We start from the raw sequence: 13,889 nt of genomic DNA, 5'->3' as shown, positions 1-13,889 counted from the left end.
CTGTGTGTGTGTGTGTGTGTGTGTATGGGACCGAATGCCATGATGTGTGTGTGTGTGTGTGTGTGTGTGTGTGTGTATGGGACCGAATGCCATGATCTCTGTGTGTGTGTGTGTGTGTGACCGAATGCCATGACCGAATGCCATGATGTGTGTGTGTGTGTGTTTAATGTTTTTAGCCAACTTTTTCACTCTCCTCTTTCACTATCAAGAAGCTCCTTAGTTCCCCTTTACTTTCTTCCATTAGAAAGTTACAGAAATGGATATAAATCCATTTCTGTAACTGGTGATGTATACAGAAATGAGAATTGTTGAGGTTATCTAGCTCCCTATGTTCACTGTCCTACCTGGATGGGGAAGCCTTTCAAGAGGCATCTCCTTGTACCTATGAATTCACTGTCTTTTGACTCAAGAGCACAGACTCTGACTCCCATCATTGCCCTTGAGTTGATGCATTCCCATGGATTTGAAACATGCCGTAAGCACACACACTCTTAGAATGATTGACTCCAAGAACACTGATGATAACATACAATGTTCTTGTAACAAGTATCTCAGGTATATATTTTGTGCCCATGAGGGCACAAATTACATTTAGGCTCCAATTACAATTCTTTTTCTCAGCTAATCAGTGGGTACTGTGGGTACAGAACTGACTGGCTGAGGACCCCAGCACTTTGGTCCTCATTGTTGATATTTCTGGGATTCTGTGTGATCCAGGCCTGAATAAGGAATGGAAGACAATCACAGGGTGGGTGTGCAGAACCTGTGGGCCTATTGTGAGATGGTCTCAGCCTTGTATCCCTCTGCGTGGGGACCCAGAACAACATGTCAAGTTCTTGAGATGAGCCGTCAGGACTGTGAGGTTAGGGAAACATTTATTGAGTGCCTGCTGTGGGTCTTTGGCTGAAGACAAGAGGCACAATGTGGCCAGGCTTTCATTCAGACTCAGGGGCTGGGTGTCCCGGGATGGACACCCCTCCTCCCTGAGCCTAGCACAGAGTCAGCTGAGGCAGTTGTACTGAAGTAGCGCCTTTATTTACTGAAGTCCAAGTCATAAGCTCCAGCGCAGGGTGGGTTCTCCTTGCCTCGCGGCGTCATGCGCTACTTGGAGGGTGGCTCTGGGTCTTTCTCCTCAAGGACTCCAAGGGGCTTGGGATTGGCCCGTAGGAGGTCAGGGTTCGAGGTAGGAGTCTCCTCAGATCCCTGTGCCCACGCCCTCCATGGGTCCTGCCCCCCTGACCCCACCACCGCCAGCCTCTGCACTTTTGCCGGGACGTGCCCCATTGGAAATGCCCTTCCCTGAGGACCACCCTTCAAGGTGCCTTCTCACCCACAGCCCCTCTCACAAGCTCTCTCTGCTCCCTGCCCTGGATTCCAGGACTCACAGCTTCTCCTAGGCTGGCCTCCTCCTCCTGCTTGCTCTGGGCTTGGGCAGGGACCTGTACCCCAAGTTTTTCCAGCTCCTCCTTCAGCCTGGATAGAAAGAGATCAGGAGTGGGGTAGGAGAAGGTGGAGGGAGAAGGGTAGGATTGTAAAGGGACCAAGAGACAGCGTCTAGGAGGGAGCAGAGACTCCTTCAGCCTCCTTCCCCTTGGGGACTCGGGGGAAGGGCTCCATGCCCACCTCTGCTTCTTCTGCTGCAGCTGCTGACACTTCTGTTGCAGCTGCTCCTGGCGCTGGGCAGCAGCCTCCAGCAGCTCCTGGGCTTTCTTGTTCTCCTCCTCAAACAGATGACTGAGGGTGGGGCCATGGGTGCTGGCAGCTCCCTCCCTCCACTCATTCCCCCCTCCCCATCCCTGTCTTACACCACAGCTGCTGCCTCCTGGCTGCGGAGGAAGAGCCCTTCATTGATTGTGTGGCCCTTGGCTCCAGACTGCGAGCACAGACGATGCTTCACATCCTCCAGCTTTGCCTCCATCAGCTTCTCTGCAGCAGGAGGGAACAGATGGGCAGGGCAGGGAAGGGCAGGGCAGATCAGGGCATCCCCATCTTCCCGGCCTCACCTTCCTTAAGCAACTGCTCCTTGCTGCTGTCCAGGCTGCCAATCTCCAGGGCCAGCCGCTCTGGTTTCTGATGGATAGAAAGGAGACCTGTCCACAACTTCTGGCTTTCTCCCATGTGCCTCAGAGAGGCCGATCTGGATCTGGTCTTTATTTATATGCCTCACTTCCTGCATGCCAGGCACAGTCCAGCTTCAGGGCCTCTGCACTTGCCATTTCCTCTGTCTGGAATTGTTCTACCCCAGATACCTGTGGTGCTATGCAGGAGAAGCTCATAAGGCAGTTAGTATTCAGGAATTCTGCAAGGGGATCCTGCAAACACCAAAATTCAAGACTGTTCTCTGGAGAGTCAGTTATCAGTCCAGTACTGTAGCTCCTGCTCTTCCCTCCATGTGATCTCACAGAGTCCGTCCATCCTGACTTTCCCTCTCTGCCTATTTTCTTTTTAGGATCCCTAGGTGGCAAATAGCGGCCTGCTTATTTCCCCACTATCTGCCCTGTGTCTGTGATGGCCCCAAAGACATCCATGAATCTCTTTAATGGATAACCCCTCCTCGGTTCTTCAGAGTCCCTCTTGAACTCTTAAAGCCCCTGGGAGGCACCAGAGATGGGTGGGCAGGGTCCGTGAAGATGAGAACACCCGCTGGGAGTGAGGGTGATGAGGAACTAGGTTCAGTGTGACTCTGACATGTGGCTGCCTGGGCTTGCTCAGGAGCTGGGTGTGGCAACTGACAGGAGGGAGGCCTGGAGGATGACACTGAGTTTTGGGCCTAGTGCTGCCAGGGAAGATGTGGAAGGTGGATAGAGTAGCTCTGAGTGACTCACGTGGAATTCCCATAGGTCCTTATGCTGGCCCATCAGATCCTCCAGTTGCTCCTCAAAATCCAACCTGGGAACCAACATACAGGATGGGGGGCTGTGGGCTGAGACGTCCCTCCCAACCTGGTCCGCCCTGGGGTTTTATGCACAGATGTGGGGAGCTTGCCCGTGCTCTTCACTCTGCTGCAAGCACCTTTGCCTCCGGGTCCTCTTCTAACCCCATCCCTAGTATTCCCTCCTGCCCGCTTACAACCCATCCAGCCCCCAGGCCTCGGGAGGTGGGCTTTACCTCAGCTGCCTCTGCTTGTTCTTTTCTTGCTCAATCTGGGAGTTCAGGGCAGAAATTCGCTCTTTGCACTCCTGCAGCATGGTTTGCTTCCTGGCAAGAGGCAAGGCAGTCACCATGCTTTCTGAATAATCTCTCCCTAGGAGGGGCCTGGGATGGAGCTCCCATCTCCTTCTCTTGACATCTGTTCTAGCCTTCCAGATTGAGTTCCTTTCTGTAACTTTTGGGGTGGTATGAACACATGCCCTCTGGAATGCCATTGTGAAGATTAGGGAGATCAATGTGGGCGTGGTCACACACACAAGCACACACATATTGATCTCATGTGAATTCCTCAAACATATTCAGTGTTGGCATGCTAGGGGCTTGGGGGGTCTCTGGTCACAAAATGAGCAATATAAGCATTCAGGAGCTAGAGAGATCAGTGGATAGAAGGATAATGGGTGAATGGAGAGAGGCTGGTGGACAGATGGTTGGCTTGATACCGAAATGAAGGGACAGGTGAAACTATAAAAAGTACAGAATAAAAACCAGCTGAAGGAATTTAATTGACATTCTAGCAAATGAATGATTATCTCAGTGAATAAGATGGTAATCAATAGTACCACCTACTGTTGAGAGTCACAGTCTCCCTATTTTATAGAGGAGGAAGATGAGAGTTCTGGGTCTAAGGCCGATTTCCCTTAGGCTTTTTTTTTTTTTTTTTTTTACCAGAATGAAGGGGTAGTGCTCCCAGGGGCTAGGTGGAAGCTCTTACCTCTGTGCCTCATTCTCCTTATCCTGGCAGTGGAGCCGGAGGATCCTCAGGGTCTCTGCAGGGAGAGGAAGTTAGGACTCTGTGACAACCCATCATGGCTGAGGTTTGGGCAGGGGTAAAAACACCAGATTATGTGAGGTCTCCTGAAGAGCTGATGGGACTTTGTTATCTACTACATGTCTGGTGGAAGCCACAGGAGGGAGGCAAGGTGATTCAGGCTTCAGAAGGCTTTTACTGCTATAGAGTGGGCTTCTGAAAGGTGGCCAAGGCAAAAACCTGGAGATAAAATAGGTGCAATTACCTTGCTTTTTGCTCAAGATCTCTTTCAGGCGTACTTTCTCTCCACTCACTGGAAAACATAGAAACATGTTCGGGCATCACCAACCACCCACTGTACCCTGAGAGACTGGGCTTGGCAAGCCCTACCCCCAAACCCAAATGTAGACCCCCCTCGAGGTTAAGTCCCCTTCCCCTCTTGTGCCCATGCTCCCTGTAGGCACCAAAGGGCGCTTGATAAAGGGTGGCTGAGAGGACCCTGTGGAATGCCAGTGCAGTTACATGGAGGGAAGAGAAAAACACATCACATCAAATTGGGTAAAGGCTGTGAAGAAACACATCAAGCAGTAAGGAGCATGTGACTAGGTGGGGGCAAGGTGCTGACTTTGGGTGGGGAGATTGGGGAAGGCCTCTCTGAGAAAGGGGCATTTGAGCTGAGAGCTGAATGACGTCATGAGGCAACAGGAATCTGTATTATATGGGGGAATTGCCTAGCAAAGGTCCTGAGGTAGGAGTATGCTTGGAGGTGTTTCAGGAACACTCCCCAAACAGAGTGGGATGGGGGAGATCGGCAGGCCCTGCGGTTGGAGAGGGTGCAGAAGCGCTTGGCCACAGCAGCGGTGCTGTCTGGAATATTGGGTTCAAGGATGCATGACATTGTGGGGACCTCTGGGTGATCCCCCCCAGGCTTACATGACTCCAGTTCCTTCTGCAGGGTCTCCCAGACAGTCCGGGCGTTTCCCAGCTCCTCGCTAGCTTTCTTTTTTGCTGTGCCAAACCGTAGGACGTTGTGTAAGTGTCTGTCCTTGCAAACATTTCACATTTGTCTTCAAGTAAACCTAGAGGGGCCCCTAGAGGATTTTACAGAGCAGGAAACAAGGCTTCCAGAGCCAAAGCCCTTCTTGGGCTCAGCTGACAGCAGGGCCAGGTTAATAAACATGTGACTGTAGCACCTGTATTTAGATGGACCAATCCATGTTTGGTTTAATGCCCCCGTTTCAAAACACTTAGTAATTTGGAATAAGGGGCCCTGCATTTTCATTTTGCACTGGGCCCTGAAAATCATGTAACTACTCCTGGCAGACAAGCCAAGGACCTGAGCTCACCTTGCTGAACCTCATTAATCCGGTTAATCAGGACCTCAACCCTGGGCTCTAGGCTTCCCACTGCAGGGAGAAAAGGAGGATGAGTGAAAATGACAGGACAGGCAGAGGAAGTGGATGCCCTCCAAGGGCTCACATTCTGGGGAGGGGAGGCAGGAAAACACAGAGATACTGAGCCAGGTTGTGGTAACCTCAAGAGAAATAGAGGAGCAACAGATTAAAAAGTGAAGGAGTGGGAAGTGCTTCTTCAGATATGGCAAGACCTCCTGAGGGTCCCAAATCAAGTGAGGAGGGCAGGCCTTGCAGTTCCCTGGGTGGGGGTGGCAGACAGTCAGTGCAAAGTCCTACTCTGAGACAGGAGCAAGGGTGGAAGGTAGCAAGCAGAGGGCAGAGTTGATGTGGAGGGAAGGAAGGTAAAGATAAAATCCTGGATTCAGTAGAGTACAGGGGAAGCCAAATGGATGGCCAGCAAGGGGGCTGAAACTGTGTTTGGGAAAATGTTTTGCATTTTATCCCCTTATACTTAAATTTTGAATCATGGAGTCATATTTTTACTTCAAAAAAGTAACGTTTGAAACTAAGAGAGAACAAATGAGTTAATTTCCAAAGGTGGTGAATTTAGGGGCTTTGGATTGATTCCACTTCTGCCTGACCCCAAACCTTGGGCTGAGCTTCAGTTACAGAGGAGACACGTGACCTTTCTGCAACTTCTTCACCATTTCCATCAAGTCTTCAATTTTCTGTGAAGACTTGGCCTGCCCTGTGGAGACAAAACCAAACATTTTAGTATGTAGTAATGAGAAGCCTAAGGAAGGATCTGGGAACTTGAGCTGGGACTGAGGTGGGCTGAGGGCAGGTCTCCAGCTAGAGAGGTGTCTCTGCTCCTTGACCTGAGGGAGACACTGCAGAAGAGATGAATCAGAGAGACCCCTTCATGGTCATCTTTTCCTAAAGGGTGACTGACACCACAGATTCCCCCTTAATAAAAAGAGCAAGAGAAGGGGTAAAAAAGGAGTACGTCAAGGCTGTATATTGTCAACCTGCTTATTTAACTTATATGCGGAGTACATCATGAGAAACTCTGGGCTGGAGGAAGCAGAAGCTGGAATCAAGATTGCCGGGAGAAATATCAATAACCTCAGATATGCAGATGACACCACCCTTACGGCAGAAAGTGAAGAAGAACTAAAGAGCCTCTTGATGAAAGTGAAAGAGGAGAGTGAAAAAGTTGGCTTAAAGCTCAACGTTCAGAAAACTAAGATCATGGCATCCTGTCCCATCACTTCATGGCAAATAGATGGAGAAACAGCGGAAATAGTGGCTGACTTTATTTTTCTGGGCTCCAAAATCACTGCAGGTGGTGATTGCAGCCATGAAATTAAAAGACGCTTACTCCTTGGAAGGAAAGTTATAACCAACCTAGACAGCATATTAAAAAGCAGAGACATTACTTTGTCAACAAAGATCCATCTAGTTAAGGCTATGGTTTTTCCAGTGGTCATGTATGGATGTGAGAGTTGGACTATAAAGAAAGCTGAGCGCTGAAGAATTGATGATTTTGAACTGTGGTGTTGGAGAAGACTCGTGAGAGTCCCTTGGACTGCAAGGAGACCCAATCAGTCCATCCTAAAGGAGATCAGTCCTGGGTGTTCACTGGTAGGACTGATTTTGAAGCTGAAACTCCAATACTTTGGCCACCTCATGCGAAGAGCTGACTCATTTGAAAAGACCCTGATGCTGGGAAAGATTGAGGGCAGGAGGAGAAGGGGACGACAGAGGATGAGACGGCTGGATGGCATCACTGACTCAATGAACATGGGTTTGGGTGGGCTCCGAGAGTTGGTGATGGACGGGAAGGCCTGGTGTGCTGTGGTTCATGGGGTCGCAAAGAGTTGGACACAACTGAGCGAATGAACTGAATATACTGTTGATGCTGTTCAAGGCTTGGTCAAAGCTCAGGATGTAATAACAGAAAAAAAGAAGTAATATTAAAAATTGGAAACAAGGAGTTAGAAGTCATTGTAACTGGTAGGAGATATAATCAGCTATAGATTTATAGAGAATATTACCCAAAGAAACCTCACAAGGAATAGTGAGAAAATTTAATGATATATCTTTAAATATATAAATACAAATAGCTTTTTTATATATATGTTTCATATTAACTTGCTTATAATCAACATAGGCATTTATTTTTAAATCCTTAATAAATTAGTAGATCCGGGTAATTATTATTAGTGCTATTAACATGACAATAAAGATAACTGGACATCATGAGCTATTCGATGTAAAAATACAACGGAGGATTCTTGTCAAAAAAATGATGCTAACACTTGTTAAGCCTATCAATCTAAATAACCGTTTTAGAGGAAATACAGGGACAGAGGACCATTTAAGTGGCACATGGGCATGCAATTAGCAACATCCACACTGGGAAACTTCACAGGAAAAACAACTCAGTTTCTTTAATTTAAAAAGATTTTAGGGGAAAAAGGAGAAAAGAAGACCCTTACAGACAAAAAGAGATTAAAGAAACATATCAACCAATCTCAATAAATGGACAATATTTGGATTTTGATTCAATCCAATGTGCTTTTTAAAATATTGATGACATAATCAGGGAAATTTGAAAACTGACTATAGATAGTTGAAACAAAGGAATTATTGTAGCTGTTATTCAGATGTGGGGCTCCCCTGGTGGCTCTGATGGTAAATGCAATGCAGGAGACCCAGGTTCAATCCCTGGGTCAGGAAGACTCCCTGGAGAAGGCAATGGCTACCCATTCCAGTATTCTTACCTGGAGAATTCCATGCAGAGAGGAGCCCGGTGGGCTACAGTCCATGGGGTCACAAGGAGTTGGACACAACTAAGCAACTAATACATACATTCAGAAGTGGTAATGCCACTGTGGTTACTTTTCTGAAAACAGTACTTATTTTTTAGAGATATACATGCAAATATTTATGGATGATATGTTATGATGCCTGGGATATTTCAAAATAAAACAGTGGAGTAGGTGGTAGGCAGTGGGTGAGGATAACGAAGAAACAAGATTGGTCAAGAGCTGATAACTGCTAAAGCTGAAAGATGAGTCCACAGGGTAATTATCCTTAGTTCTTAATTTGTTTTTAAATTGAATTACAGTTGGTTTACAATGTTGTGTAAGTTTCTCCTTGCACAGCAATATATATAAACATTTTTAGATTCTTTTCTATTATAGATTATAAAATATTGAATATATTGAATATAGTTTCCTGTACTATATAGTAGGGTCCTGTTGACTATATTTGCATTTCAATTCCACACATAAATGATATCATATGATATTTGTCTTTTTCTGTCTGATTTACTTCATTTAGTATGATAATCTCTAGGTCCACCCATGTTGCTGCAAATGGCATTATTTCATTCTTTTTATCTTGTTTGTTGTTCATTCACTAAGTCATATCTGACTCTTTATGAGCCCTGAGACTGCAGCACACCAGGCTCCTGTCCTCCACTATCCCCTGGAGTTTGCTCAAACTCATGTCGGTGATGCCATCCAACCATCTCATCCTCTGCTGCCCCCTTTTCCTTTTGCCTTCTATATTTCCCAGGATCAAGGTCTTTTTCAATGAGTCAGCTCTTTGTATCAGGTGGCCAAAGTACTGGAGCCTCAGCTTTAGCATCAGACTTTCCAGTGACTATTCAGGGTTGATTAACATTGTATAGGGGGATTCTCTTCTCTCCACACCCTCTCCAGCACTTATTATTTGTAGATTTTTTTTCATGATTGTCATTCTGATCAGTGTGAGGTGATACCTTAGTGTAGTTTTGATCTGCATTTCTGTAATAATTAGCAATGTTGAGTATCTCTCCATGTGCCTATATTCTTTTGTATATGCTTAAACTTTTCCATAATAAAAAGGTTTTTTAAAAAAATCACCCAGCCAAACAACCAATCAAAACAGAGAAGGTAAGTAATCATTTCTATAGAAGAATGAAAAAATGGAGAAACAGGTAACCAAAAACTACACTAATGGTTAATAATATCTGAAAAGATGTACAACCTTAGTCATAATTAGAAAGATGAAAATGACAAGTTGCATCTAGCAGCTTGGTAAAGATTAGTAAGTCTGATAATGCCTCATGTTTATTACAATGTAGGGAAACAGGCACTAATGCACACTGACAGACTGTGGAAACTGATGCAAACTTTTGGAGGACAGGTTGGCTGCATCAACATTTTCAAGACAAAATTTCACTTCTAGGAATTTATCCATCAGATATGCTTGGTTACATATCTATGTCAAAAATGGGAAACTTGAATGCCCATCAGTAGAGAACTTATGATTCATGCTCACAAGAGAATACAGTGCAGCCATTGAAAAGGAGGTAGATTTGTACGCATTAACAATGAAAGAGATCCTAGATAGACTGAAAGGAAAGGAAGTGCAAAATGGTATAATATAGAATCCCATCTGGCTACAAAAAGAGGTGAAAAAATATTTTGTCAATCTAAAAATATATGTGTCTTATTTCTAGAAAATTTCTGGCCCAAATCACACAAAAATATTTTCAACAGTACTTCTTCTGGGGGAGAAGGCAATGGCACTCCACTCCAGTACTCTTGCCTGGAAAATCCCATGGATGGAGGAGCCTGGTAGGCTGCAGTCCATGGGGTCGCACAGAGTCGGACACGACTGATGTGACTTAGCAGCAGCAGTAGCAGCAGCATTTCTTCTGGAGAGTAGAAGTGGAAGGATAGGTAAGAGAATGTTTACTTTTCACTGTATACTTCTGCATATGGTTTTACTTTTAAAAGTTAATAGACTTCCCTAGGTGATCCAAAAATGAATTTATAGTTTTCTTGAGCAACCATTTGTCCAGGTATTATTGTTAATAGACTAGGCAGTGAGCTGCACCTTTATTTTTTCTTTATTGCATATTATAAGGTAAGGCACAGAGTGGGAAAGCAGAATATATCTGTTGAACAAGTCAACTAACATATTGCCAATAAAAAAAAATCAAGGGTATAAAACTGCCTATGTTGTATGAGCCCCCTACTTTTTACTTATTTTAAAATAATTTCAAATTTCCTTAAAAGTTGCAGAAATAGAACACGTAGCTCTATATGCCATTCACCCCGATTTTACATTTGCTAATAATCCTGAACTTTGAGAATAAGTTGCAGACATAATTCTTCATTACCCCCAAATACCCCAGTGTGAAGTTCTGAAGTACAAGGACACGCTCCTGTGTAGTAACAAAACAGTACAACAATTAAAACAGAATAGCAGTGACAGATATTAACATATGATCATCAAGTGGCATTTTAAAAATGTCTCCTACTTTCACTTGTATAAAAGTTCCACAAGTATCAATTATATAGTTCTGGTAGAAAAAAACAAATATTAAGATTAAAAACGTTCCTTCACCTTTGCATTGCCCTCAGAAACTAGATCCCTCCATCAGAGTCATCAATTAGGAAAGCAGCCTCCAGACATCTTTCTGTGCAACCTACACAGTATTGCAATTTTTCCATGTTGCTTTACTCTCATAAAAATATCTGTTTTGAAGATCATATTGTATCTGTATGTCTAATAATTTAAAAGTTGACTTGGTTAAGTAGATTTTAATTCCACTTTCTCTTCATTTTAGAAATCCACCGCACAGGTATATCCCAGTGTGCATGGGATTTAGCTATTCCCCTCCCAAGATTTCCTACCACCATCTAGGCTCCAGTGACTATCCAATCCATGCGTCTATGTATGTCTTGTGTGATCCTCTAGGAATGTGACCAAAAAGGGGAAAAAATAATTTAATGTTAAAATTTGTGCCAGAAGGACTACGGAAAAGCCTTTACCCTTTCTTCCTCTCATCTGAGTATGATATGGTCTGTATCTTTACACTATTGTTAACACTAGATAGCACCACTGCCCCCTCTTTTAAACAACCTAATAGACTGAAAATGGAATCTTGATGTTCCTTATTTTCTTTCATTGCTATAGAATGAATGTTTGTGTCCCTCCATATTTCATTTGTTGACATCCTCAAGTCTGATGAGATGGTATTAGGGGGTGGGGCCTTTGGGAAGTGATTAGGTCATGAGGCTGCAGCCCTCAGGAATGAGATTAGCAGCTTATAAGAGACCCTAGAGGGCTCCCTTGCCCATTCCGCTGTGAAGACACAGATGGACATCTAAGATCCAAGAAACTGGTCTTCACCACACACAAGAAACGGTATTTCACCAGTTATAAGACACTGGTGAAGTCAACTGCAGCTTCATCTAAATATGCTAGCTTAATGAACTTGAAACAAAGATACTAAGACGTTTCTTTAGCACAGTGGTGACCACGGTACGTGCTTAAGAAAAGAGATCTATATGCATCTGTTCTGTTTTTCTTTTTGTTCTTAGCTGAGGATTGTCACTGGATGCCACTCTCTGCTCCAAGCAAGCTTTCTGTGCTAAGTTTATTTCATATTTAAACTTTCATTTATTTGAAAAAAAAAGGCCACAAAGCACCTGTCATATACCAACCAAAATCGCAGTACTGCCTGAAGCTGTGAAGGGTATGACCAAGAGGGGTTCATGAGAGAATCCTAATACGGGGAGACAGAGGCCAAAAAGAGCAGTCAACAAGCTGAGGGATGGGTGTTCCTTGTACAATTCTCTCCCCTTTTGTGTTAACACCTAGGAGCATATCCTTCGAGGGGTGAACAAGCCTGGGAATATTTTTTATCTTTCTTCTCTACGCTGGGTTGTAATTTCAGAAAACTTCATAACCGTAACGAGCTGCCATGCCTCTCCCTTCCCGGTGAGGTGGGAGCCATTGCTCAGCAGGTGTGTCAGGAAGGAAAAAAGCGTCATGCTATGGGGGGAAGTCTGGATCCTGGTCTAGGGGGAGGGGGAATCTATTGTTGAGGACCATTATGGAAAAACAGGGAAATTCAGGTGTTCGGTGCTGTGAGATGAGATATATGGGACAGACTCCCCTTGGGCGAAACAGCCTCAAGAACAAGCCCCTTTATGCTGCAGGAGATGCCTGTGGAGACGCTCAGGATCAGATTGAAAGGATGTCCTCTGCCTACTTTAAGCTACTTAAGCAGAGCAGAAGGGGGCAAACGAGGCCAAAGGAAGTGAGTGAACGTGGGACACGGGCCTGTGGGTGAGATTCCTCGTGGCACCCGGCAGAGCCACCAAGATCCTTCTCATGGGGCGGAAGGTCATTTTTCCTCACGCCCGCCCCGACTCTGAGGAAGCGGCGCCCGCGTGCGCTCTCCCTGCCTGCCCAGCCCTCTACAGCCCAGGTCGGGGGCCGCGGCGAGGCCCAGCTCTACCTCTGGCCTCGTCAGTCGGGCCCACGGCTCCCGCTGGCTCCGCATTCGAAGCGCCCAGCCGCCCAGCCATGTCCTCTCAAGTTCGCAGGCGTGGGCGCCTCCTCTGGGATTGGACGGAACCCGCGCCGGGGGCGGGGCGTCCTCAGCACGCCTGCGCAGTGCGCCCCTGCACCGTACCGTTCCCGCCCCTTCCAGCAGGCAGCTAGGGTGACGGTTGGGCAAGTGCAAGTGCGCACGCTTGAGTCCAACCGGAGCAGATCCGGTGCAGAGCAGGTGTGGGGCACGCATGGGTCTTCCAGGCTGGCGATTGGCTGGTTGAAGAGCCGGCGACTGCGCGTGACAGAAGTCTCACGAGGGCCTGTCCCACGTGGCGTCACCCACCTTGCGAGGAGGGCGCCCGAACCTGGTGGTGGGGAGCCGAGTCTCTGCACACGCTGAGAGGTTGGCAGTTTACCCAAGGCCTCCCGGTGTCCTTCTGGAGGTTGGCCATAAATCGCCCCCCACTCCCTCCTTATTGCAAAATTGAGACTTAAATTGAAGAAAGTATGGAAAACCACTAGACCATTCAGGCATGACTCATCAGATCCCTTACAATTATGCAGTGGAAGTGACAAATAGATTCAAGGGATTAGATCTGATAGAGTGCCTGAAGAACTGTGGACAGAGGTTTCTGACCTTGTACAGGAGGCAGTGATCAAGACCATTCCTAAGAAAAAGAAATGCAAAAAGGAAAAGTGATTGTCTGAGAGGCCTTACAAATAGCTGAGAAAAGAAGAGAAGCCATAGGCAAAGGAGAATAGAAAAGATATACCCCTCTGAACGCAGAGTTCCGAAGAATAGCAAGGAGATAAGAAAGAATTCCTCAGTGATCAATGCAAAGAGATAGAGGAAACCAATAGCATGGGAAAGACTAGAGATCTCTTCAAGAAAATTAGAGATACCAAGGGAATATTTCATGCAAAGATGGGCATAATAAAGGACAGAAATGGTATGGACCTAACAGAAGCAGAAGATATTAAGAAGGTGACAAGAATACACAGAAGAACTATACCAAAAAAGATTTTCATGACCCAGATAATCACAATGGTGTGATCACTCACCTACAGCCAGAAATCCTGGAGTCTGAAGTCAAGTGGGCCTTAGGAAACATTGCTATGAGCAAAGCTAGTGGAGGTGATGGAATGCCAGCTGAGCTATTCCTAATCCTAAAAGATGATGCTGTTAAAGTGCTGCATTCAATATGCCAGCAAATTTGGAAAACTCAACAGTGGCCACAGGGCTGGAAAAGGTCAGTTTTCATTCCAATCAGAAAGAAGGATAATGCCCC

The 13,889-nt window shown here is 45.8% G+C and overlaps 1 protein-coding gene across 2 annotated transcripts; it reads right to left on the bottom strand.

The window, feature by feature from the left end:
- Positions 1–1,016: 1,016 nt before the first annotated feature.
- On the bottom strand, positions 1,017–12,673 carry SYCE1 (synaptonemal complex central element protein 1). 2 transcript variants are annotated; one of them, XM_081572715.1, is made up of 13 exons: positions 12,563–12,673; positions 5,939–6,001; positions 5,245–5,304; positions 4,832–4,906; positions 4,164–4,211; positions 3,863–3,917; positions 3,109–3,198; positions 2,826–2,889; positions 2,004–2,070; positions 1,806–1,926; positions 1,624–1,734; positions 1,386–1,473; positions 1,017–1,149 (listed from the first exon to the last, which is right to left on the bottom strand). In XM_081572715.1, exons 1-13 carry the CDS (start codon positions 12,630–12,632, stop codon positions 1,102–1,104), a joined length of 960 nt encoding a protein of 319 aa, XP_081428841.1. In that variant the 5' UTR covers positions 12,633–12,673; the 3' UTR covers positions 1,017–1,101. The 2 variants fall into 2 exon arrangements, with proteins under 2 accessions (XP_081428841.1, XP_081428842.1); XM_081572716.1 differs by having other exon boundaries at positions 1,017–1,162; positions 1,387–1,473.
- Positions 12,674–13,889: the final 1,216 nt, after the last annotated feature.

Source organism: Giraffa tippelskirchi, chromosome 2, assembly GCF_054371585.1.
Source record: "Giraffa tippelskirchi isolate mGirTip1 chromosome 2, T2T-mGirTip1v1.2.pri, whole genome shotgun sequence".
NCBI lineage: Eukaryota > Metazoa > Chordata > Mammalia > Artiodactyla > Giraffidae > Giraffa > Giraffa tippelskirchi.
Note: the sequence above shows the minus strand (reverse complement) of the source record. Positions and strands in the feature narration are given on the sequence as shown.

Bases quoted from the DNA above. Each gene is read 5' to 3' on its own strand.
- SYCE1 (XM_081572716.1), bottom strand. From the start codon at position 12,632: ATGGCTGGGCGGCTGGGCGCTTCGAATGCGGAGCCAGCGGGAGCCGTG. The intron at 3,199-3,862 runs GTAAGAGCTTCC...GCCTCTTGCCAG, and splicing joins AAGGAGAATGAGGCACAGAG to GAAGCAAACCATGCTGCAGG. The intron at 2,071-2,825 runs GTGAGTCACTCA...TCTATCCATCAG, and splicing joins AGGACCTATGGGAATTCCAC to AAACCAGAGCGGCTGGCCCT.